Genomic DNA, 26,994 nt, shown 5'->3' with positions numbered 1-26,994 from the left:
AACTACAGTAGGACATTGCAGCAGAAAAAGAGATTATAAAGTTAATGAAGACATTGGTATAATTGCTGCTTGTGATGCCACGATTTCCCTGCAAAACATTACTTCTGAAAAGACTTGTCAAGACTGATCATGAGAATATACTGGGGAATGGTTTCAGTGTTCAGTGGGAAGAATGTTTTGCTTGATGTGAGCTGAAACAACTGTGGAGCACAAATATCCTCCGCTATCTCTGATATTGCTTTTATTGATTTATGACATTTTTTTAGTTTCTTTGTGTTTACTGAATGTTAAGCAGGAAAAGGAACCAAAGTAACATAGTAATTAGGGGACAAATGCTGTTCTTGATGGTTATTATTTCATAGTGATCTTCTACAGAGAAACACTGGGTGAAGAATATTGCATCTAATACAAAAAAGGAGCTTTTTTAAAGGACCTCTCAGTGTTCTGCTGCAAAATGTGTTTTAAAGTGTAATCCATTATATATGTATATAAATGATCTTTTAGGGTTCAGGAGATCGAGACTATGCCCTATGACGATGTGAAGAAATGTTATAGAGGATCAGTGAGTATTATTTATATATGTTATATATTTGAAAATGTTTTATTCATTTATATCAAGTATTATTTTCTGTATTTTATTAACTAAGCCGTAATCTGTAAAGTGACTATTTCTATGTTTTTATTTAGAGAATTCACAGATTATCCTTTTATCTGTCCTCCTGAACACAGCTGCACAATAACAAAGTTACACATTATGAAAGTGCTCGTATTTTATCCAGGCCGTGTAAATCATGATGACGTTGAATGATGTAATTTACTTTCTACAGTTCCTTCTCGTACTGAACATAACCATGATTGAGTGGGTGTTATGAGCACAGATGACATGATTGTCAGTTCCATTGAGTTTCCATTGTAAGGTCCGTGGACCTACGCGAAATATAAATGCTCTTTTACAAATTGCCCTGTGGAGTTGCCCTACTTATTGAAACAGCTGTAGGGTTTTGAGTGAAGTGTAAATGTACTAGGAGAATCCACAGAAATGGATGACATGATTCAGCTGTTGTTGAAAATGAAGTGAAATTCAAAGGCTAGACTGAAAGGATAGGAGAAATTCACAGACCACCACGTGTTTTCGCCTATGTTGTCTCTTCTCCGTATTTCCTGACAGACGGTGAATAAGTACAACTCCCAGTACCACAAGCTGTTCCAGAGTGTGCCCCAAGAAGAGATTCTGATGAAAGGTAGGGAAGGGTCTGCTCTCGGGAAATAGAGATAACCTCTTCCTCTGCAGCCACTGGCATTGTATCATAAAACTCTGTCCATAAGTCTAGGAATTAAAATGTTAAAGTCCGGATGGCCTTGCTTCCTGACCTGCTTTGTTGCTATGTCTGCAGGAGCTCCCAAGTGTCTCAGCTGGCAAAGGGGTTTTCCTGAGTTTTGCAGGGTCGAGTCTGAGTCCTGTTGTTATAAAACAGAATTAAAGGCAACAGACAGATTTCTACTATATAAAGAGAAACCACCACAGTGCACAACTGGCGGAGCATTATTGGGGGTAGGGTGGGATTGGTCAGCCAGGGCTTTCTTGGTTGCCCCGCGATGGACTGGCGTCCCATCCAGGGTGTGTCCTGCCTTGTACCTGTTGCTTGCTGGGATATTCTGTGGTTTCCCTTGTGCGGCTCCAGGGTTTGCTGCTGTGAGCCAAGAAAAGACAGACGCGCAATCGGCGATTCCAAATTGGGTGGGTTTAACTCAAAAATAAATGGTGAGACTGAATATATATATACTGTAACTGTAACACCTTTTGAATTGAATGGGATGCACAATCACACAATTGAAAGTACCACCAGATACAAGGGGGACTTCTTAGTGACAATTTAGGAGAGATAAACTGCTTGCATCAGTTTGAGATTTATCTCCTGTATGTCTTAGATTGCATTTTAAAAAGTGTGTCTTTTAGTCAGTATTGACGTCAAGTGGTTCTCCTCTTTATTCCACACTGTTGCCTTGAGATCTCCAGTTTGCGTTTCAGTTTGAAAGCCAATGCAAGACAGCTCTGGTGCCCTCATCTGTCTCCTCTGCGTGTGCTTTACAGTGTACTCGTGCGCGCTCCTCAGAGACATACTTCTACAAGGACGCCTTTATATCTCCAAGAACTGGCTGTGTTTCTATGCCAACTTCTTTGGGAAAGACATCAAGGTAATTCTCAGGTTGAATATAAAGAGTAACTTGACAAGACTTACACTGACCTGCCTCTGGACAAGCCAACATGGCCCCTTAATCTCATGATACCTGAGACTGTTGGGGTTTCTTATCTTTTCTCACAAGCCTTCAGCTTGTAAAGAGAATGTTTAATCGCAAGAAAAAAGGAATGTCTGGACCTCATACCAAATCGTTGCCAAATACACGCAGTATCTAAAAATCAGGTTAATAGAATTTGCCTCTAAGCCAGTTTTCAATTTGAGTTTCCTATTCAGAAACAGGACTCTGCTGCTAACACTTTGACTTGCTGTGAACAGGTATACAAGTGCTGCTCATATCGGTGATTTTCAAAGCTGACAAATGTGTTAAAGTAACTTTTGACAGTAATGTACTGTACCTTTCTTGAGTGTAAGTAATATTTTAAGACAACAACAACAACAACAAAAGCTCTCTCTCTTTTTGCAGTGGTTATTAAAGTGTGACTCTTGCCTCAGAGTGTGGTAAAAGTGTAGTTTTGTGCTAGTGCCCACTGTGAGTCATGCCCTTTGCTTCTCATCGTTTTCCACTGTGCTGACTCCGGTGGTAATGGTAATTAAGGACTCATCAATTTGATCAGCACAGAGTTCTCAAGATAGACTGTTCTGTCTATTTATAGCCTGTTCAAAATCAGAACCAGAACTAATGTTCAGTAGAAGTGAAAAAGAAAAGCTCTGACTTTTTCCTCCTTAGTTGTTATTGTTCATGTCCTGACCTTAGAAACCGAGGCGAGTTGTTGACTGTGACTCTGAACCGGCTCTGAACGCTGTGCAGACAGGGTTTGGGCACATTCTTGGGATTCTTTGCTCACTCTGTCAAGGGGGTGCAGAGTGATAGCCAGGCAGCCTCTCCACTGCCCATTCTGAGTAAAGCTTTTCTGTGAATGACACATTCGGATAACACGCGGTGCCCCTTTGTTCCTCTTGGCAGGTGGCTATCCCTGTGGTGTCCGTACGGCTGGTGAAGAAGCACAAAACAGCGGGGTTGGTTCCCAATGGGCTCGCCATCACCACTGACACCAGTCAAAAGGTATGCTACGTACCCCTGAGGGGCAGAACGAACATGCAGGTCCAGGTTTATCCTGTACTGTTTTGTCAAGCTGATATGAGGGTGGGAGTCAAATTGGAGTTAGCCAGATAAATCGGCTCTCAACATCACCCACGAGGCATGCCTGCTGGGCTATGTTTTGTTTTCCTTCTCTCATAAATGCCTCATGCCTCATTTTCTTCATACGCCGGCATCCTCTGGCAAAGCTCTGGGTTGTATGAATGGCTCTGCAGACCGTGCTGCACACATGGTGTGGCTGTATATACAGGGAGGCCTCAATAACAAAACACCTCAAAATCCCAGCAGACTGTGTGAACACTTGCTGTGTGAGAGGCTTGAAGGAACTTCCCACGACGTAAGAGGGAGTTGATGGTGTTGACAGTTTACATAAATGAAGTAGCCTCTCCAAGGGATTCTGTTTCCCAAATAAATACTGGGCAGCCCTATACTTTTCGCATTTCGAGTAGGAACAAATAAAGAAAGTTTACAGTAGATTATGTGGTGACTGGCATTTCTGCATGTTTGACAAGATTGATTATCGTTTTATATACATTTTGAAAGTTGCGGGGGAGGTGTGAGCCTGAAACAGAGCAACCCATCAACAGGGAAAGATTATTTTGGAGCTGACCGGGCTTTGGGTTGTCCTGATAGAATGTTAACACAAAACGAGATTGTTTCGTGTGGTGCTGGACTTGTGGCTGCCTGCCTGTTTAAGAGATCTGTCAGAGATCTGAACCTGTACAATTGAGCCCTGTTACTGTAATTCCCTTCTGGTCTGGGCTGTCATCTTTCAGAAGCATTTTGATCAAATAACACACAGAGAGTATGAGATAGGACATTTGTTTTACTTGCTCTGTAATTTTAAAGTAGTTCAGTAGTAGTAAAATGAAGAGTGTTGGACTATAAGGTACCATGTACTCCAGGACATATGTAGAAAGTAGTGTAATGCAGCAACTTGTGGATAATCTTGTTGATGGTGGTAGAACTGCCATCAAGATTGTGGTTTCTGCAGACATGCTTGACCTTGTTTTTCCTCTTTGTGCCTTTAATACGCTTTTAATACACTGTGTTCTTTGGAAAACAGAATCATTTTAAATATTTAGTTTGGTTTGTGTCATCACCATGGTCAGAAATGTAGAAAGACCCGTATGTAGTATGAAACATTCTGCAGTGCCTAGTTTGGCTAAACAAAACTGAACTTGAAGGAAAACATGTTTAGCCTTTTGTATCTTAATAAGCTTTTATGGAACCTGAGAAAAGGAATAAAAAATGAACAATACATTTCTTTAGGTCTATATTTGGTGACATTTTCATCTAGGAGGGAATGCAGGTGTTCACTAATGTAGTAACAATTGTTTGGGTGCAGTGATATCTAAATAAACTCCAGTCTGTTTTTCAAAACCACGTCTAAACTTTTTCATTTTCTGTATATAAAAAGACTGCTGCATAGTTGATACTTTTTGTTTTACAATTACTTTAAAAAAGCAGGAAAATGAGCTGTGTAAGTGCAGAAGGAGATGTGCAGTAGGGTTGATTGAAGGTTTTGTGCTGTCCCTGTCTTGCAGTACGTGTTCGTGTCACTTCTGTCTCGGGACAGTGTTTATGATGTGTTGAGAAGGGTCTGCACTCACCTGCAGGTAAGAATCCCATATCATTCACTGCCATATCCAAAGCTTAATTGCTGGTAGTTCAAAACATTTTCAGGTTACTAGTTAGATTGCTATTTTATGTTATTTGTTCATATCAGCCAGAGGTTGCTACTTTGTTTTTTAAATAAGGTTCTTTGCTCAATTTAAATTGTTGGCCCCCAGCTATGTAAAGTTTCCTCTTGCCCGTCATCTTTTTAAATGCTGAAGTCAGATTTACATATTTGTGGTCCTGTTCTTTAATTCATTATCTATGATTTGAGCAGGAGATTTGGAGCATGATTTGAAAATGAGATTTGTTTGGTATCAAGCACAGCTGTAAGTTGACCTGACCAAAGGCACTCTCCAGTTTGTTGCAAATGAACACTCCACTGACGTGTTCATTTTGACGCGTCGCTTTCTGTATGGGCTTTTGATCTGGTGGACCAGTGCCGTTGTTAATTTCTGATCTATGGAACGAAAACAATCCAACAGATCATTTTACTTGGATTAACAGGTCAATCACTGTCTCCTGTAGGTTAATGGCAAAAAGAGCCTGAGCCTCAAGCAATACACTGAGGAGCCCAGTTCCTTATCCCTGGTAAGACCGAGACCGGCGACGCATGAGAATGCAAAGACATGTAAAGAAACAAGGTTGTGATTCGTAACCCAGCTTGTTAACGATTTCCGGAGCTCATGCCTGAGCATGACGGAGCTCAGTCTCTGATCCAGGAAATATTCCGTATAGCAGAATGTAAGTATTGTGTGTGTTCCAGTGTATTGCAATCGGAGAGTCGCACCCACGTTGAGGCGACTTTCTTGCGGCAGGCAGTCATGGGGGGGGTTTCCGGTTGCGAAGGTGGAGCCTGATTTTCTCCCCCCCCCCCCCCCCCCCCGTGCCCCCAGGACGAGTTCCCTGTTCCTGACGAGTACCCCCCGGTCTTGAAGTGGAGGCGGAAAACCTCCACAGCCTCTGTGTCCTCCTCCCTTCCCGACCTCCTGGGCAACTCCACCAGCAGCCTGAGCACTGTGGACGCCTCCTTCCCAGCCAGCGAGCCCCTGGAAGGTCAGCACCCTGATATCTACCCTCCAGCGGCACCTGATCACACAGTCCTCGTTCTGCTCCAGCCAAGGCATCGGTTATACAATGGATCCCTTAATTGACTTAATAACACGATTGGTTTAAGCTTTTGGACTGTTTTCGGCAGCCCACGGAAGCTCAGCAGGTGTGGGCCTGGTCAGTACCTGGATGGGAGACTCCTGGGAAAAACTAACGTTGCTGCTGGAAGAGGTGTTAGTGGTGCCAGCAGGGGGCGCTCACCCTGCAGTCTATGTGGCTCCTAATGCCCAAGTATAGTGATAGGAACACTGTACTATAAAATGATGCCGTCCTTCGGATGAGATGTAAAACTGAGGGCCTGACTCTCTGTGGTCATTAAAAATCCCAGAGTGTTTCTCGAAAGGAGTAGGGGTTTATCCTGGTGTCCTGGCCAAATTTCCCATTGGCCTTGACTAGTCATGGCCTCATGATAATAATCCCCATCTCTGAACTGGCTCCATCACTCTGCTCTCCTCCCCACTGAGAGCTGGTGTGTGGGGAGCGTTCTGGCGCACTTTGGCTGCCGTCGCATCATCCAGGTGGGGCTGCACACTGGTGGTGGAGGGGAGTCTTCATTACCTGTACAGTGCTTTGAGTGGAGTGTCCAGAAAATACACTTTTTTAACTATTGTATATCATTAGTAAGATAAAATTCCAGACTGGCAAAGGCTCCAGTCAGGTAACTTGCGAGCTGCTTCAAGGCTTCAGTTAAGTAATTGAGCTGGACTGGAATTCACACCAGCAGGTGTGTGGGCCTCCAGAACCAGGGCTGAACTGGCCACAGCTACAATTATCTGATAATTCACTGTGGACACGTCCGTGGTGTTTGTCCATGCAGTGGGAGATAAAATAGCACAGTTTTCTCTTTCTGCCTTAATATAATTTATTACAATTCATTTATAAAGACCTTTCCTGTTGCTGTTACTGTTTTCTGTGCTCCAGATAGAGGCTTGGAGAGTGAGAAGATACTGTTGACAGAGCCTGTTCCTGAACTTGGACAGATGGAATACCAGCTTCTCAAATTCTTCATCTTGCTGTGAGTGAGTCAGTGTTGTACTGCTATCAGCTGCACAGTAGTGTATCTCATTCCAAAGCCATTATCTTCAAACCTTCCTGTAAACCATGTGCTTCTACAGCTAATTGCATTCCACCAGTAACAGGCCATCCTGGTACTGCAGTCTGATTGGCTGCTCTTTGCTCTGCTTAAGTTTATGGGAATTCACTATTCTTTCTCTTTTCCTCCCAAAAAAAAACCCTGCTGTACTTTAGCTAGATTTTAAAAAATAGTTTATAATATTTATTAATTTTTATTATTATTTCAGAAGTTTGCTTTGCTTTGTAGATATTCAAACAAGTATACTGTGAGTGTAGTCTGTGTTTTTCATTTATGAATATTTGAAATCATTTGCAATTCATGAAAACAGCAAGTCTAGAAATTGGGAGGAGAGCAATATGTTGTGGGCTTAAAATATTTTTTTTTACTGTTTATAATACATACAGTCCCTGAAAGCTCTTCAGTAATTTACTCCAAAGGGAAATGCGCTACTGCATTCAGGCTCGCCAGCTAGTTGTTTATTAGACTGTGGAGGGCTATGAAACATGTTTCACAAAACGCATTGCCCTCTGCCCTCTGCCAGCCCTTTTCAAAATGTGTTGTTCTCAGATAAGAATAAGGCTTAAGAAGGTGTCTTTAATTCTTTGAGAATATTTAAGAGTTAGTTCTTCACTCACTTTATTCTGTGGCATGTATATTTCTGTAGGAGCACTGCATACACATTTTCTTAAAATCTTTATAAATTTCCAGTATTGATAACTACTTCGGTACTCTGTGACTTTTAAAATCCCTACGAACTGTGCTCTGTTCATAATATGGTTTACTCCGCATTTATTCCACACAAACACGTTTTAGTATTTGAGTATTTAGGATTTATTTATAAAATAGTCGTGTTACATCCACGAGAAGAGTGGAAGAGTGGAACCATTTCTGGAAGCTCTGTAAACTGTGCTGGACCTTTCCAGTGCTGCCATCTAGTGTTCAAACTGTAGAACACATTTTCACATTTCAGAAAGACGTGAATCAACGCCTGTTTTATGTAAAGATTAGAAACATAGTCAACATGAAAGTTAAAGCTACATTTTCATTCTCATGCTTTAAAATTTTGGTTCTCTTCTCCATAGAATCATTCTGCTCATCCTGTCTTCCTGTTACCTGGCATTCAGAGTATCCAGTCTGGAACAGCAGCTTTCCTTCCTAAACACTAATCCCGTCTTTCCCATGAGTGAGAGGTAGGCCTCCCAGCCCAGTCAGAAATAGATGTTTTGTCCATCAAAATTCCTGTGTTTCTCCCTGGCAAGCAAACAAGATGCTTTGAATGAGGCTTGAGTAGTCTGTTTTTGTTAGTGGACCCAGTGAGTTCACCTAAAGAAAGGAAGCCCATCTCCACATCTCTGATATATTGAGGTATTTAGACCAGAAACAAACAACAGAGAAGAACAAGACTCCTTACCACTTTCAAGAATGACTCCTGTAAGTTTTAGCTCAACATCAAATTTTGTGCTGAAGAATTCACCTGAGACATAGTGTTTCTGTAAATATAATCATTCTGTGTTCCTCTAAACCACAAGGAGCGCCCTTGCCTGACAGTAAGATTGCTACTCCTTGTGTCATTATCTGAAGTCAGACTCTTTCAGGCAGTTTTCTTGGTGTAAACTTGGTATAAAGTGGTGCAAAACGTGTAAAACAAAAACTGAATAAATATTCACACACAATTTCTAGATTTAGTGTATATATTTTTAAGAGTGTGCTAAAAAAATGAATTATTTTATTACATTAAGGATCTTCCCAATCTTTGGGAAAATGAGTGGAGTGTATTCTGTGTGTGTTCTTGTTCATGCGACGTCTCCTCTTTTTTTATGACAGGTAACCTCTTCTCTGGGCAGCGTCTACATAGGAAGATGTTTCTGGGACAATCCTGTCTGTCACTGACTCAAGAATTAAAGAACGGACTTATTTATTTACATTTTTATGGAATCTAGGTCGTGATGAAATGCGGTTATTTATTTTAAAAATCCAGCTGCCAGAGGAGCAGGGATTCCCAGCCTGGATTCTCCCAGCTCCACTCTCGGACACTACAGCTCTGTCCTGGAGGCACAGTAGAATTTCAACCCCCCCATCAGGAGATAAAGTAATAGATATAAGTCACGGACATGCATTTCAGCATCTGTAGCCATCTGTCTTGGGATGTTACAAGACGCATTGGAGTTTCAGCATTAAGACAATGAAATGGAAGAATGTCAGAGCAATGCTGTATTTTTCGAGACCTGAAAGGTTTACATTACAGGCAGAGGATAAGAGACTTTGCCGACTGAAACTCCAATGCAAGCCTTGAAAAAAGAATGAGGAAGCATCCTTACCATTTCAATTCAACCATTATTATTAATCGAGTTTACACCTTTTTCACCCCATTTTCCTAATTTTCTTACTCACTAGTGCTCACCGTTCTTCTCATATTATAATGTTCACCTTTTTTCTTGGATAACACCTCTCTCCTTATCTCTCCTATCACAAGTTATCTCTGCTGTCTGGCCCAGCTTGACTCCCCACAGGTGCAGGTTACACATCCTGCTGTGACAGTTACGTTTTTTCAGAGCTCTCAGGGGACTGCACCTGCCTGAGTTGGTTTCTGCTTATCCCTGGGCTTAAAAACCGACCGCAGTATCCTTTCCTGCCCAGCAGAAACAAATGAAACTGGACTCTTTACCTTCTCTTCGTCTTGACAATCAGTCCAGTGGCAAAACTGGATGGAAAAACAAGTGCAATTTCTGGACTTGGACTAAGTCTGTGCAGGAAGACTTCCTCAATCTTTCAGGTCTTCATGCTGAATCTCATTTGCATGGTAGACATGGAGCCCTGTATTGAATAGACAAGCTGGACCTGAAACTTAAATTGCTGCTCGAACTCAGATTGAAATCGATCGCAAGAAACTTAACGTGACAGCAAAGTCTTCTGGCACAAATTGGTTGTCGGTGCCTGCTGTAGGCAGACCCTTAAGAAGCATTTCAAAAGTTGTCAGAAGATGCTGTGTTTGTACTAGCCAAAACAAGGCTACAGCAGATTTTAAATGGCTAAATTGTAGTCAATTGCTTACCACGGTTGTTATCTTGTGTGAGTTCTCCTACTGTAATCTAGGAGAAAGTACTGTGAATGCAACACTCTAAAGGGTCGACAATGTAGTAATTAAGGAGCTGTTAATGTTGCAAAATGGTGAGATTGAGAATGAGAGATCAGCTTAGAGGAGAAAATTCTGCAACCACATTTTTCAATGTTATTTTTTTCCCCATAGATATTTATTTTCCCTATCAGGAACGAATTTACCAGATATGCCAACCCTGTGAAAACTCTACAGTACGTGACAATTCTGAGCTGCCATCTAGCTGTCCAGTAAAATGCACTTTATACCACCCCTTCTCCTAATGTTGTCACCCAAAATGACTGAAATTGGCTGCATTTGAGCCCTTTTCACATTACTCCAGACAGAAATTTAAAACTGTAACTGAACAAAGAAAAATGTGGTGTTGGGAAGCTCTATTTCTGTCAAAGTGTCCAGTGTGCTGTGAGAAAGTAAATGTAAACTAAATGAAATTTCAATGTTAAACATTTCAGTCTAAATGTGGGAGCACAATCAGAAGGAAATTTTGAAGTTCTGGTTTGGACATGAGTCATACAGTACATTTACAAGATGTGTTCAGGATCTACTTTTGTACACTTTTGTAATGAAACAAGGCACTTATTGTACAGGGGATCAGATTGGAGCTCACCCGACTCTTTGCAGTCATTAGCTTTATAAGCAACAGGCTTGTAGAACTGTACTATATATTAACTAAAATCACAGATGACTGTGAAACATGTGTGACTAATAAACAGCCTTTTATCCATCACCCTTTGCTTGAATCACATATTATGCACCGGAAGTGTCAGAAATTCCCGTTTCTCTTTTAAATGCTGAAATTTGAATACATTTTTATAATATGCTTAAAAGCTGAGGAAACTGTGGTTTGCCCATTTAATTGTATGCTGTTGTATTAACTGAAAGAGAACTCTAGGAAACACGATCTGAAGGTTTAAGCTCATGATCTACAATGTTTTTCATCTGATAAATTTGAGTTTATTAATCAGGGAGGTATTTTTGAGTTTCCCAGGACATCTGTTTTTTTAATGAAAAAGGTGGTCATTGCACTAAATTAACATACCTGGTTATCCCAGTTATCGCTCAGAACTAGAATTCCTTCTGAAACTATGCCTGTTTTATAGAACAAGTAAGCTCATTATGATGGTTACCATTGGTCTCCAACAGAACTAATTACTATGTTTCTACTGTGGAAGTCGCAGGCTAGCAGTGTGTGTGACCAGCATTAGAAGCTTTCCAGGCATAGGCAAGTACAACATATTTTGCACCAGAGTGTAGATTGTCCCATTTTGGGGCTGCCGTCCCATTTTGTCTCATACAGCATATGCAGGTATCAGGTCAGTTAAGTGATTACAGAGTCCTTATTGCCCTACATCATCCCAGCAAATCCCACATTACATTCACATCTCAGTAACGTTTTCCATGAATGTTTAAAGTTGTTCAGAGAGCAAGAGAAATTCTTATTTTACGCACCAGCCGGCTTTTGATGAACAAGATGAACGGTTCGGTTTATTCTCCTCTTTAATCTTAATCTTCTTCTGCCAGGCTGCCTGTTTCCGTTGTGCTGGTTTATTGTCTTTGTTTTTCTTCATGAACAGGTAACGTGGAGACAGCTGGCCCAAATTTAAAGCAGACAAAAATGGGTCCAAAGTTTTATCTTTACGTCTTTTGCCTAAAACAACTGTTGGCACCGTTGCTTAGGATTGAATGGCATGTAGAACGGCACTGTTTGTTTTGTGTGTTGTTCTTTTGTAAGGCATGTAAGTGCCAATTAGACTTCATTATGGGTGATGTCTGGGTGTGGCCATGATCGCCTGTGACAGGGTATTAGTATGAAAGCAGTTCACAATTACAGGTAGTTCTGTGTGTTGTACTATGACCCCCACATCAGATCTTACAAGGTGGTTTCTGTTTACTTTATGGGTTCAAGCATTTATAAAAAAACTTGTACTAATTTCTTAAGGCACCAACATCTTTTTGATATGGAGCGACATATGGAAGCACTGTTTTGCAAGAAGCTAATAACATGAGGCAGATCAGGGCGCGGATCTGGCAGTGTGATGGGAAGAGCAAAAACATCTTCACAGAAAAACAGCCAGGCAACAGAGATCGAACCCTTCCATTTCAATTATAGGACTTATATGGCAGGATACATATGTTCAGAATTGAAGAATGAGTTGAATGTCCTGTGTGATTTGAGGAAATCAGTCAAGGCATAATAAGGGTTGAGTACTCTTGGTAATAAGTCTTTACTTGCGTTCTGACTTGCATGATCTATCAGAAGATAAACTGAAACATGACACCGTTAACCAATAGCAATGAAAGGCACCTCTTAGTTTTACGTTATTAATATAAATTGTGAGACCACAGCAGTTTTTATGCAGTGACCACATCAGACTGACAAAAAACTTCAAACGGACTGAGTGCTACTCTGCTCTCGCCTCCATTTATTCCAGGCCTATGTATGGCCCTGTCGGGTCTCTTCCTGTGGGGTCCAGCCTCTGTAGTCACATCCGCCGTCATCATGAGCCCAAACTGGCCGTCAGCACTGGGACCAACACACGAGGGCCGTGGCTGAAATCCAAGGCCCGTTTTGAAAAGCCACTCGTGGTCGTGTTCAGGTTGAGCCCGGGCTCCTCTCTAGGCAGACGAAGGCTGTCGGTGAGTCAAGCAAACAGTGGTCTGTACAGCAGTGGCTTTACCAGCACTGCCCTAGAATGTGTCACTGTGGTTAGGGCCAATATTCAGCTCCACTGAAACGCACTGGGGAAATGGCAATGCCCAGTCTCCTTGTCCCTAGAGGAAGGGCTCTGGGAGAAAAAAACAATAGGATCTTTTTCCTCAGGAAATATCATACATTATGAATAGCTCAGGGACTGTGGAGTAAACTCCAAATAGCCCATGGGGGACAATCAACAATGCTTTGTGTTTGAGCCCACAAGGAGGAGACTGCAGGGGCCAGGCTCCCCCACCCTGTCGTCGTTCTCAAGAACAATGCGAATGCCGACATGTCTCAGGAATTATAAACATGGAGATATCTGTTTTAACAATGTCTTCTCAGGAGAAGCTTGGCAGTGTGCTCTTAAAAAGAGGATTTTGCAAGCTGTTGATCCATCAAAAGAGGTGTGTGGCTCAAAAGCACTGCAAGAAACGTGCTTAAAAAATTAAACACGTTGGTCTGATTTGACTTTCTTTTCTAAGGGAAAAAAAAAATGAATTTAATTTCTTGACATAGTAGTTCTGGTTTATCAAACAATACTTCTAAACCAGTGATCATTACCCCTGGTCGTGGTCAACAAGAGCCTTGACAGTTTTTATAAGGAGCCCACACTTTTCAATAAAGACCTGGAGTCAGTTTGAATTAAGACCAATTAAGTCAATAACATGTTCAATTAAGTCATGAATTAAGGTGAGGTAAGGTCAGGACTCTAAATCAAGGCATGAATACACTTACTGCTTTAGTTAGCAAATGGTGGGAAAGCACTGTCAAAAACCTCTAATATATAGTGTACACTGGACATACGGTAGCACCAAATTAAATTAGTAGAGGGGTACCTAAGGATAAAACAATGTACTGTATTAAAACTTTCCCTTTCACTGGTAAAATTGTAAAAACTTGGTAATTACCTTGTATTTGCATCTGTAAAAGAGAATTAAGCTCCCCGTTTTGTGCTAGAGGCAGTGGTGAAGGAGGACTGTAATGAAATTAAAATGGGTTAAATTAAAAAAGAGCTATACCGAACTTTCTCTTGCACACTTTGGATGAAAGATAACGTTTTAATAAGAACTGTATTTGAAAAGAGGCAGCTCAAGACCCTTGCAGTTTTTATTCTAAAGTGGGGATATTCAACCCTGGTACTGGAAAGCCCCAGTTGAGCAGGTTTTGTATGAATATATGAATTTAATTCAATTTCATAGACCTGGAACATCTGAATTGAGACCACTTAAACTGGTGAGGCTTCTAATTTAGATATTATTCGGAATACAAATTGTGAAATGTCTCTAACTCTCAAAGACCAGATGTCTCTTGATTAAACACAGTTCCTGCTTAAATGGTCAAAAAGTTACAAGTGTTTCCAGCCTTTATACGTAGGAAAGTTATGGAAATCCATCAGACGTAGTCCTGCTTTTTAATCGTCCACTCAGTGGCAATAATTATTCTGCCCACTAGGAGGAGACACAGCAAGTAGAAATGCACATTCGCTTTATATATACACAGTGTAAATTACGTTAATCATGTTAAATAATTTAAGCTTCTTAGAAGTTGAATTTCTTTTAATACCATATCTTTAGTGGCATTTTATAAAATTAAAAGCTCGGCAAATGGTGAAAAACTTTCAGATTAAAAATAATAGCACAGTTAACAGAAGAAACAACAAGAGAGAATTTCTTGGACCATCTGTTGCAGAACAGGCAATTAACAGAGCACTTTGTTCATTGCACTGCACATTATTGGATGACAACAATGTAAAAGCTGTTTCTGTATGTGTTTATATATTTTATTCCCTGACAGAAATGAACACAAATGACTTCCTACATTATGCTAGGAAATTCTCTAATTATATTGTACTATTTACCTGTTGATTTTATTTTATTTTTTTAAGAATTAGTTGTCTTAACTGATAACTTTGTTCACTGAAATTCAAAAGTGTTTCAGTTTGTACTGTATGTCAAGCTCCACTGGTCTGTGTTTTGTAATTATTTATTAATTGTGAAGAGAGGGAAGCTTCAGCAACTCCTTGTGAGGAATATTCAGCTTCACTGGTAGAGAAAATATTTCAGTTCTTGTTTTTGTGGATGCTGTTGTAAAAAAGACAACGTAGATCACTTCTTTAACATCTTCCCATGTCTATGCTCATTTCAGGAAATGAAAATAAATTCTGCATTGGATGAATTGACAGCCAGTAAATTAACAACTAGCGCATGACTTTGCGCCTAGCCGAGTATCAGCTTTGTGTTTCATTAAAGTGATAATGTGAATTTTGAAAGCTTTCCTGCTTTTGGAAAGAGAACTGTGCTTTTGATACAATCAGGGAGATGCACCTAGTTTGTAGATTAAGTAGGCCCATCTGCCCAGACGCTGTGAGGAATGCTCAGGTGTGGAAAGTAAAGCAGTTGTTCTGAGAAGGCTCGGTCAAGCTTGGTCTGGCTTTCACTGAGGCGCAGACCTCCATTCTGGCCACAATCTATAAATAACAACACTCTGAAGGATGTAGCTTCAGCACAAAGTTCTTGCTTCTTCTATTCAGCAGTTTTTCTCCTCATCTGGCCTCAGAAATGGAAGAATCAATATACAAACAGCTGCCAGCATCTTTATCCCCCTTTCCTTCTATGCAGTTGCAGAAGCTCAGCCTTGCTGAGCACAGAGCTTGTAAGGTGTCAAGGTGGCATGACTGCAGGCTCAGCTTTAATCAGAACCAAAGCTCAGGCAATTATCTAAACCGGAGTGTTAAAATGAAAACATCCTTAAACCCACAGTTGATTTTAGAAGCTTCTGCATGTGTACCTCATCAAAATCACATCCTTTCTTTGGACACTGGTTGATACAGCATCCCAAATCATCTATGAATCCCTACGATATCGTTCAGAATCCATTTTTCCAAGATGTGACTGAGAAGAAAACACTAAGACCTATAATTCAAGCCACAGTGACATTCAAAGGTTGTTAGCAAAAGGTTTAATCAGGCCCATTGATATGTGCAATGTGAGGAAGGTGTGATCTCTAGGCTTTTGTTTCTGAGACTTGCTCACTTTACACAGGAGACCAAAAACATTTGTTCTCCGCCCTTCTACTCACTTACGTATAATAATAATAGTTAATTGCTTACACTCATATAGCACTTTTCTGGACACTCCACTCTAAGGGCTTTACAGGTAATGGGGATCCCCTCCACCCCCAGTGTGCAGCCCCACCTGGATGATGCGACGGCAGCCATAGTGCGCCAGAACGCTCCCCACACATCAGCTCTCAGTGGGGAGGAGAGCAGAGTGATGAAGCCAATTCATAGATGGGATTATTAGGAGGGCATGACTGGTAAGGGCCAATGGGAAATTTGGCCAGGACACCAGGGTTACACCCCTACTCATTTCAAGAAATGTCCTGGGATTTTTAATGACCACAGAGAGTCAGGACCTCGGTTTTATGTCTCATCCAAAGGGCAGCGCCTATTTACAGTATAGTGTCCCCGTCACTATACTGGGGCATTAGGACTCACATAGACCGCAGAGTGAGCACCCCCTACTGGCCCCACTAACACCTCTTCCAGCAGCAGCCTTAGTTTTTCCCAGGAGGTCTTCCATCCAGGTACTGGCCAGGCTCACACCTGCTGAGCTTCAGTGGGCTGCTAGTTGTGAGTTGCAGGGTGATATGGCTACTGGCTTGTCTTCTCTGTGATGCTGGCATATTCCAGACAACAAATAGCCCTTTGGCCACTTGTTATTATCAATGACTGCTCTTCCAGGCTCCCAGAAAGCATGTTTATGGGAAAAGCATTTCTGGTTTTAAAAGATATTGGTACTTTCTTACAGCCATATACAGTATACATAGAAACTGGAATATCCTTTGTTGAAACTACCAAAAACTGAACTACTTAATGACGGTTACATCAGCATGGAAAATCTGACGCTTATGAGTTAATTTTGTAATGCTTTCAAATTTCTAATGTACTTACTCATTCCCTTGGCTTGTACCTCTGTGGAAGTGCCTGGTGTGTGAGTGTGCATGGTTCTTGAACACTTTCTTTTTTTCACAGAGGTGGACAGAGCCTTTGGTTGTAACAGGGGCAGCTCAGGGTTTCCACACGTTGTGTGAGGTAGGTCAGCCAGCACTGTTCCTTGATTGCTCAGCGCTTGGACACTCTGGGCTATTGGCTAATACCTTGATGGGCTCCAGGGACAGATTTTATTCTGTGCTCCTGGGGGTGAGTACATGAGGAGTACAGAGCAAGTGGAGGCCATCCAAATACAAGCGGTAGGTCACCAAGCAGAGTGAAGGCAGCCAAACGTAGCCAAAAAAATGGATCATCTATCCAAGAGGGAGCTACTGATCAAGCTTTATAGGGACTTCCTATGGGTGTACAGACAGTACAAGAAGGCTGTAGATGTTTCAGTGGATTGTAATCATTTGACAGCAATCAGAGTAACACACAAAATACGTACAAGTGCTGCAGAAAAGTTCTGATCCCCTGAGATTTCAGGGGTCTTTAACAAAATCCAGGCTTGGTGTTGAAATGCACACTGAGAGGCACTCCGATGCAAAGAAGGAGATGCATGTGTGCAGCACATTTACCTCTGATGAATGATTTTTGACTTTGAACATGGCTTTAGGTCAGTGGGCTCATAAATTCAATCACACCTTATGTAAGTTCAGCAGTAAATGCTTCAAAGTTTAGAGAAGAATTTTGTCCACTGCCATCGCTTATTGTGCTTCACGCATTCCCTTGTCAAAGTGTTACATCACACTTTCACAAAGCTAAAGGCGATGTCTCTGTGGATTCTTGTTTAATAGGAAAGAAAGCTCCCATAATGGAAGCTTTTGATAACAAATTATCTGGGGCAACAGTCAGAGAATCTTTCTGTGTTTGAACACTTTGATTTCTGTCTTTCAGTGAGCATCGTCTGAAATCTACTGAAGGTTTCTTAATGAAGCAGTTTGTCCCAAATTATTTCCAGCATCTCAGAAATTATGAACTGTTTTGATAAAGGAATTTCTAAATTCCTAACTAGTTTGAATTTCCAAGGGCATAGCTAGATGTGTTTTGTAAACAACAGTCAAAGCACAGAAGACCATACATTTTGAAGTTGGTGTTTTTGTGGCATGTCAGAATGATAGTGTTAATATTATTTCTTCAGCGTTGCTTTTACCAGCTTTGGTTGGTGTGGGAATATTTTAATGTGATTCTTCAGTTTTCCTTCTCTGTCTTAGATGAAAGAAGTGAGATTGCTTTGTGATTCTGATCGGAATCAAGGATGCTTTGTGTGTAATGATGTGCTCAAACGCTCTGAGCAATGAGGCACATTATTACACATCTTAAAAGATGACAGCACTTGTACATTATACAGTATAATTAAATGTTATTTCATTAGCTAGCCACACAAAGCTTTTAACATGATGTTTTTCTGTGAAATTTTACTGATACTTCGGTAAATCTGAAGTACATCTATAACAAAATAAAAAAAAAGCCCTTTAAGCACTTGGCTAAGATTGGTGTGATTTTATTTATTTTGTCTTTGCGTGTCAGAGTTGCACAATGACTTGCAGAGCTGTCCATATATCCACAGACAGGGCCTGGGGAACGTGCACATGAAGCAGATGGAAAGTGAGGCCTGGCCTTGTCTGGTTCTCCCGGGAGTGATGTGTAGTCTGGAATGTTCTTCAGAAGACCTTTGCTCTTAACAGTCTGAGTGGGAGGTGTTGGATACGTCACTCCAGAATAAGAAGCATGTTTTGTCCAGGAAAAAGCAAGAAGATATGTGTTTATAATCCATTGATTTATGAACAATCTCCGTGTGCCTTATAAAATGCAGAAGCTTGTTTACCTCCCCTGACACGAAAAGACACAATGTCCACATAATACATTAGAAATTGAGTGTAATAACTGTCTGGTTCTAAAGTGTTTTTTGTGTGAAGCGCAGGGCAAGCCTATCCATTTTTAAAATAAGGTGAAGAAATTAGGTTACACCCTTTTAATCTTAGTAAGCATTATATATAGATTGCTTTTGGCTGAGGCACCATGTTGCTTTCTGTAGAGTATGGATTTGTGCGCTGACATTTCTCTTTTGCTCCGTATAAAAATTTTTCTTCCATGAAGTAGTGACGCACACTTAGTACAGACAACCTGTACCCAAAGGAAAATCTGTAGCAGGGATCCAACATAAATTGTTACTTTTTCAATTTTTGAACAGGACAGAATACAATCTTGAGTGAAACTGGCTCATTCTAAGATTTGCTCCCAAACATTCCAGCGTGAAATATGACTTCCTGCCCCTTACAGAAGCTGGGATGATAGACTGCAGACTGCCCTATTGCATAAATGTCTAAACAGAAAGAAAACTGCAGAATTTTCGCCACAGAAATGCTGGAAAGTGGGATCCTTCTCGTGTCTTGTGTAGCACATCCGTTCACTCTGGAACATGTCCAGAGACTGAAGCCTAAACTGCTGCTGCCTTGGCCACAAAAGATACGTCCCACAAATGTCCCGTCTGCTCAAACTCAACACTAGAGAGAATATTGCACGTATTCTACAGCATTTATTTTCGTAGTTGTGCAGAGCCAGGAGAAGGAGTGTCATTTTACATAAGGGAGCCTCACATAATTTTTGAGAGTAAAAATAGGAGGGGTCTGCCTGGGTCAGTTGATGAAATCACTAGAAACTAACTTTTACTCTATAGTTACTGAAGTTCTTTGGGCTGGACCAATTTCTTAGGTCATGTTCAATATCACCTCCTAAAGAGGTGGTACCAGGAACTAGTGCCATTGTGCTTGCAGGCATTAGAGACTTGGTAGCCAACAAGCATGATTCCAAACTGGCAGTGTAGCTGTTGTTACTGAATCAGCTCTTGGCCTTCATGGTAGAACAACATTAAGCTGTGTGTTTCTTGTCTTTGCTGTCACCTGAAAACAGTGATATGGCAAGTATCAGCCAATGATAACTGACTTATAACTCATGATAGTGGGACAAACAATGTGTTCTATTTTATAGTAACATTTTAGCCATTTTTGTGACGAACTAAATGTTCAGGATGTATCCTGCATTGTATCAATTTTTTTGGCTGAAGCAGTTACTGGAAATTGATGGGTTTTTTGAGGCCCTAACAACCATTTTTAAGTGTAACAAAACTGTGAACATTGAAGAAAGTAATTTCTTTTTCTTACTCATTTTTGCATGACTGTTCTTTCATCTGGAACTATTCTGTTGTTTTCTGTAGATACATTGAAGCCATGGTCTTTGGCTTAAAACAGGGCCCAAATTTAAATTAAAAGCCATAACAAATTCATTTCTTGGCAAAACCCTGTTTTGTAACCTGTTGCTGTTGTAAGGATTGTTTTCTACCGGTCTTGACTTGAGCGTTTGTATTCCTTTTAGAATACAAATGCTTTTAGAAGCTCGACCAATTAGTTTGACACTCCCTGTGACTGCTGATTAAAACTGTTGAATCCCCTATCTCCCGTCTTTACTTACCCATCAAAGAGGAGTCACATAGTCCTTCTTCAAAGATTTAGCTGTCTCTTACATATAGCCATGCCAGGGAAACAAAAATAATTTGAACAAAAGCATTTCTAAAAGCTACTCAGTGGTCAAAGCCCAGTTGAATGTGCAGGTAAAGGTGGAATTAACAGACCTAGTTGAAACAAAAGAGAACCAGCGTTACGTACCTCCATCAGGCAGCTGTATGCTAATGGCTAGTCTCGGTGTGCCTCTAAGCTTGTAACTGGAAGGTTATGGGTTCAAATCATTGGTGTTGCATTTCTGATTGAGCAACATCCTTAACTCATTTTTTTCAGTAAAAAGCCCAGCTGCACAGATGCGTACAAACTGATAAATGAAGACCATTTTTCAAGTGACATTGTTTTGGTAGTTTTCTTCCTTTTCCATTCTAATTGAAGTTCATATTTGTCCCTTCCCTAAAAAAAATTGTTTTTAGAGAAATGAAAACTAGAAACACAAAGGATAAGTAGAGTTGTTTTATAGCCAATCGTCATTTTCTCCACTTTTTTCTCCATTTATATTCAGAAAATTGTTTTGTATTTTTCCATTCCAGTTTAGGCTTTAGAAATTCCCTATGAATGCATGGCAACATCTGTAATATTTTTAATACTGCCTAAAGCGGTGCTTATGTGAGGTCATAACGCTACTTAACACATGTGTGAACATACTGTGTGACCATACCATGTGCTTTTCTCAGCTCTGCAATGATCTTGATACATCGGAGGTGTGACACTGCAGCTGGGGAGTGATACATTAACTCAGTGTATGGACATCTCTCCTGGGCTCGCGCTTCACACAGACTTTCTTCTGTCAGCTGTCAGGTCAGAACACAATAAGGACATCAGAAACGCGAAAGACCTTTTTCAACATCTCGTTTGAGGCTCTGGACTGGGTGTCTCACTGTGATGGATGCCAGAGCAGCCGCATCCAAGCCACAGGAAGCAGTGTATCATCCACAGGAAGCAGTTTTTGAAAAAATTCACTCTGAATTTCATCATCATGGGCTTCAGTTCCCTCCTGAACCCCTGGCACTCGTTCGCACACATTCAGGAACGTGCACCTTAGTCACTTCTGAGGAAGGAGCTGGAAGCCCAGACACACTGCAAAGCAGCAGAAGCTTATGTTGTAGAACGTCTCTTGAATTAGAAACTCACTATCAAATGGGACATGAATTAGGGATGAACTGTGAGGTCCACAACAAATACAATAAAAAAAACTTGGCAGTTTGAAACATTGAATGTAGGAAGTGATACCATTACAAATTCGTGCTGGCTGGCAATGTGGTGCTGTCCAGGGAGAATTCTGGAAGCCCTTTCTCAATCTTACGTGTGTCTTACTAGGTCACAAGCTTTGTCTGAGCACTGGCATTCAGGTGAATGGCTATCGGACACAGTCATATGACAAAAACTAAACTGACATTCAGGTGTGAGGCTCCATGGCCGAAACGTTGTGTTCTCTTTCTTCTTTTTTTCAGCATGGAATAAACCTATTACTTGTGCCTTTGCAGCCTACGCATGCTGACGCAGCTACCCACCTGAACTAGTTATATATACACTGTATATGAGCATGTTGTATAATGTAAAATGTAATGGGCTCAGTTATATGAATGTAGTAAAGTCATCTACAATAGAGCAGGAAAAAAATGCAAAAAACTTTTTAAAATTTGTTTCATTTATTTAACAAGTGATTTGAGTAGACACCATGCAGTTGTAGACAGGTTAGTACGTTTGTGGCCATTACCTAAATCATCGTTTTCATTATGATGGTAAAATGTTAAGAACAAGAATGTAAGAATACTCATGGAACAAAGTTGCTGCGGTAAACTAGACTGCTGCTTAATCACAACAGAAGTGATTCAATTTACAAGTGATTCTATGGCTCAAATATTACTGTTTTGCTAATGCTTTTAAAATTGGCAGAAATACATGTTGCAATAAATCTGCAACCGTTTTTATTTCATTTTGGCTTTACACTCATATAGATTTATATTAAATATACCTTAGGGGAGACAAAGATCTTTAATATGAATTTTTCTTCCTTTGTTTCTTTAAAAATCAAAAACGGCTCCTGAGCTCTGTTTCTGTTGGTTCTGTGCCATGCTATGAAATTGAATTTGAGAGATAAGCCTCTGTGCTGAAAGGAAAATCATAGAGTTAACTAAGAGTTCTTATAGAAGCTGACATTGTTCTCAGTTAACAGACTATAAAATGTGTGACCTTTTAGGTACAGTATGTTAACAATAACTTTATACAAAAATAGTGCAGTGCTATCTCTACCACAGGCATACTGTATAGATTCTCCCGATCTTGTATTGTTGGGAAGGTTAAAATGCACACAACTGTTAAGATAAGTCCTGTGAGCAGGGTATAGACAAATTCAAGACAAAAAAATGAGAAATGTCTCACTTTATCTCAAAAAGAGGTCCCTGGGACATGCAGATATTTCACTGTGAAAAGCCAAGTCATTTCAAGCTCTGGTCTATTATTCTCCACCAAAGCCGAGTTCTGGTGTTCCTCAGGAGACCCTCTCTCCTCACTATCCCAAATGTATTTCTACATTTTATGTAGTTCTAAAGCATATTTACATTAATTAATTGTTTGATATCTAAAGAGATCATGCTACAAGTTGGTTATAGAGCTGGTAGATGTCTGCAGGACTGGCTGAGATTGGACTTGCCCGAGAATATTGTCTAATTGATTTGGATGGGAGATGTCTCCATACTCACTGGTCTTCAGCCTCTTTTCTTGAGGACTCATCTTTCAATCACAAATCACTGATAGGAAACATGCTAAAGACTGGGCATTATGCAAAAAGTGTCACTGAAAGCTGATACATACTGAATGTAGTGCATTTGTGCCATCTTTATGGCACAAATGACAAGTGACAGTTTGTTATTTAGGAACTAACAGCACGAAAGAGGAGTTCTTGCTCCATCTGTAGTTTTCACTGCAGGCTGACTGCTGCTGCAAGCTGTGTTCTCACAGGGAGAAGCAGAGGCCCAGTACACACAAGCACTAGTGTTTTCACACCCTGCTCTGCTCTGCGCGCTGTCTGCACGAGACAGCTTCATGTTGTCTGTGAGAGGCCAGTTGGGATACAGCTTGTAACAGCCAGCTCTGTTCTACAGCAATGGAGAAGTCCCACTGGATTTACAGCACTGCCTGTGGAGGGGGTGGAAGGGGTACATGATGGGCCATTTTTACATCTCATAAGAACACATTGTCTAATTTTGGACACTGTGATATTGTTCCTATCAGGAAGAGTAATGCATTCTGAAGTTTCAAAGTTTTATCATCGTTCAATGAAGGAAACAACCAATTGAGAGGAATCAAGATCTTTAGATATTTGGAATTGCGTAATTGATAGTTATGAAATTCTTCAGTCTGCAAAAATAATGGTGTTAAGTAAAATAACTATCTTTTACTTTATCAGCTACAGTAAATGCAGATGGACAATCTTATGAAATTCTACTTTTATGTAAATGAAAATCATGTTACTATTTTTATTTTTAGCTTCTCCTTTTTCTATAATTCCATCTGACTTTTACACAATGGAATTCCCAAATGCAAGACTGAATGGAAAAAAGATGTACTGTTACTGATGCCAGCAGTATGCAGAAAAAACTTTGGTACTTCGGTCGAAAAGATCAGGGTTACTTTCTTCTAGTTTATGTGTTGCAGTGGTGTAGGTGTGTGTGTTGTGGTAGGGGAGGGGGGTGGATATGTTGATCATTACAGGAGGATATCTTGTTACAATCAGAGTTGTGTACTGTATATACAACAGAAAATATAAAACAGCAAGAGCCTAAATGGATTCTAAGAAATCATCTTTCTATTACTCTGGTAGCAGGACCCATTACATCACCGCTACAAATGTGTGTGATTCTTCATAAAGTGGTCTTTCTGTTGGAGAATAATAATGCCACAGAGAGCACTTGCTCTAGTTTTAAACTGCCAGGGCTAACCATAGGATTGACTCTAATCTGGATACGGTTCAAACAATGTTAACAGCTAACAGCGATGAAGAAAGATGGTAGACTACTTTAAAAAGTTGGAGTTAGCATCAGCTGTCGACAATCCTTTCAAACTAAAATGATACTCTGTGCTGTCAGTGGTCTGGCACAAAGCGGAATTTTTTGGTTTTCTCCTTAAAATTATTTTCAATGTTAACAGCAATGCAATCCAAAATACTGTAAATAACATTTGCAACAGATTTTCTTTGGCTTCCTTCTGACGTCTTGGAGGCTGTATATTGTTAAAGCAACATGGCTGCCAAAGTGCTAATGCTCCTGAGTTTTATTGGGATAATAAACATTAATGGGGCAGCTGTATACTATACCGGTGAAATATTAGCATGCACTGTGTATGGGCACAGCTCACGGGTGAGCTAGCACAGAGGATGGCAGGACTCCAGCACTGTAAATCTCGAGACAGCTAGAACTGGATGCCAAGTGCACAACGCCACTCCCCCAGTCCAATGTAAGGGTACGGGACACTGTGCTCAGTGCCTAGCAGCCTTAAAGATAATTTCTTCCATACTTCATCATTTTTTATTGATCATGGGTAATAGGCGCTGCCCGTGGAGATAAGTCTGTATTTCTTATTGTTCTATTGCTGTGCTGCATGCTCATTTTTATCTGGATTTATGCTGCTATATCCATTCATGATGGCCTGCACTATCATATAGAACAGCTTTGGCTCCTTTTGGCTTGCACAAGCTTACTGACTACAGAAGTTGAAATGAATGATTCTTTCAAAGCAACTGAAGCACTGTTATACTTTTGTATAAAAAGTCTATCTGGAGGAATGCCCACTTCTTAACTTAAGTTATTACTACTACAAGTTCCTATCAATTAAGATCTTAGTAAATATTCCAGTGTACAGTTTCAAAGATATGTACTCATTTAGGGAAAAAAAAACAGTTTTTTAGTTCTTTAGCTCACTGGCCTTAGAATTCCTCTCGCAAAAGGATTAATGATGACTGACTCTACATCTACATTTTCCTGGCAGCTGTTCTGTAATTTTGGCTGTAAAAATATTGGAACGATATTGATATATACTGGATACACTGCTGGATATACTGTATATTTCAATTTTTATAATTGTATTGATCAAGTGTAATAGGTTCTCCCAGTGGAGATAAGTCTGTACATTGTGCGATAGTTTCCCCCCCACCGTCTCTTCTTCTAAGAATTCCTTGTGCTTGTACAGTGCTTCTCAGCGTATTGCGTTACTTACAGGATGGGTCATGCATCTCACTTCTCACTTCATCCAGCAAGGAAGTGCAGCACAATCTTAACCTGGGTCACCGGGGTGATGCTTGCCAGCCACTATGCAGCCCAGTGAATCAGGTGGATAGAAGTAAGAAGTTGATTTAAGGAGCTGTTTTGGGTAGACCACATTCTGCATGCCCACAGTGGAATTAATCTGACACACAAAAGTGGAGCTTTCCCTCAAGGATCCTTATGACCGTGACTGACCGGACCTTGGTTTAATGCCTCATTGAAAGTTTGGCACCTCTGACACCACAGTGTCCATTGTCACCATACCGTGGCGGCGGCTTGGAAGATCTGGCCAACAGGACATACAGCAGCGACCTCATTTCATACATAAGTCTCCCATCCCAGTGGCGCACACCCAGCCTCGCTTGGGTCTGAGATCTGATGCGCTCAAGCTACAAGAAGGCAAAAGCTGCTTTTGAAACCTTTGAAAATACAGAGTGCAGCTCTGTTTGTAATTAGGCATGATGAGAGGTTGTTATGTGCCTGCAGAAAATCTTTGAGCTCATGTCACCCACATTATCCTCTCCTCCTCCCACGTGGGAAATGACAACACATGGGTGGTAAGACACGTGTGGAGAGCAATGTGTGCTGCTTACCGTGCATACACAAGAGACTTAGACGTGAGCAGCCAGGTGGAAATGCCTAATGGCAGGAAAATTGTCTGATTGAGGGACCATATGAGTGATTGTTTTTACTCTGTAAGATCTACAACAACTAACACAACTAGGTATCATTAATGACCATTACATATGCATAAATTCACAAGATAACACTTACATAGAGGTACTTGAATTGGGGATGTTGTTGTGACAGTCACGGTTCCGCACGGGGTCATGCCCCCCGCCGCCTGTTCCATCCCCCACACCTGGGGCGCGAACCCGGGTCTCCGGCGTAACACAACAGGGCACCAACCGCGTGAGCTAAAGGAGACCTCCCTCAGCCCAGGCAGCTGAGGACCCTGCTACACGCAGGGAGGGCGCTGACATCACCACACCAGCTCCGCTACATTGTGCACATCAACAGACCTACTGTATATTCCAGGAATAACAGTACTCTCCCTGCCACCCCATGACATTCAGGTGTTTGTGCTCTGCTCAGGGAGAATAGGCACATACTGCATTACAGTTACAGACAATGCAACAATGACTAAATCAGAACTGAGGTAAACTTTGTGAAAGCAATAAATTCAATACTGCATATGAAAGGCTTATTTGCCTTTGGGCATGAATGCTTTTTAAAATCTGGATTATGTGCCACAGACACGTAAGCTAAATCACTCAGCCAAACAAAATTGACCTTGAGCTTTCCCTGT

General features: G+C 40.8%; 1 protein-coding gene across 1 annotated transcript in view; it reads left to right on the top strand.

Annotated features, from left to right (window-relative positions):
• The window catches only part of gramd2aa (GRAM domain containing 2Aa), a 29,253-nt gene extending 18,309 nt beyond the window's left edge, over window positions 1–10,944 (top strand). Inside the window, exons 3-12 of the mRNA XM_069190759.1 lie at window positions 505–562; window positions 1,169–1,241; window positions 2,093–2,196; window positions 3,166–3,264; window positions 4,848–4,919; window positions 5,446–5,508; window positions 5,814–5,973; window positions 6,949–7,042; window positions 8,185–8,292; window positions 8,927–10,944. Coding sequence (XP_069046860.1) covers window positions 505–562; window positions 1,169–1,241; window positions 2,093–2,196; window positions 3,166–3,264; window positions 4,848–4,919; window positions 5,446–5,508; window positions 5,814–5,973; window positions 6,949–7,042; window positions 8,185–8,292; window positions 8,927–8,930 — 835 coding nt within the window. The 3' untranslated portion in view covers window positions 8,931–10,944. The remainder of the gene's footprint in view (window positions 1–504; window positions 563–1,168; window positions 1,242–2,092; window positions 2,197–3,165; window positions 3,265–4,847; window positions 4,920–5,445; window positions 5,509–5,813; window positions 5,974–6,948; window positions 7,043–8,184; window positions 8,293–8,926) is intronic.
• Window positions 10,945–26,994: the final 16,050 nt, after the last annotated feature.

Source organism: Lepisosteus oculatus, chromosome 5 (genome assembly GCF_040954835.1).
Source record: "Lepisosteus oculatus isolate fLepOcu1 chromosome 5, fLepOcu1.hap2, whole genome shotgun sequence".
NCBI classification, from domain to species: domain Eukaryota; kingdom Metazoa; phylum Chordata; class Actinopteri; order Semionotiformes; family Lepisosteidae; genus Lepisosteus; species Lepisosteus oculatus.
The sequence above is the reverse complement of the archived record's forward strand: the minus strand, read 5'-3'. Positions and strand labels throughout refer to the sequence as shown.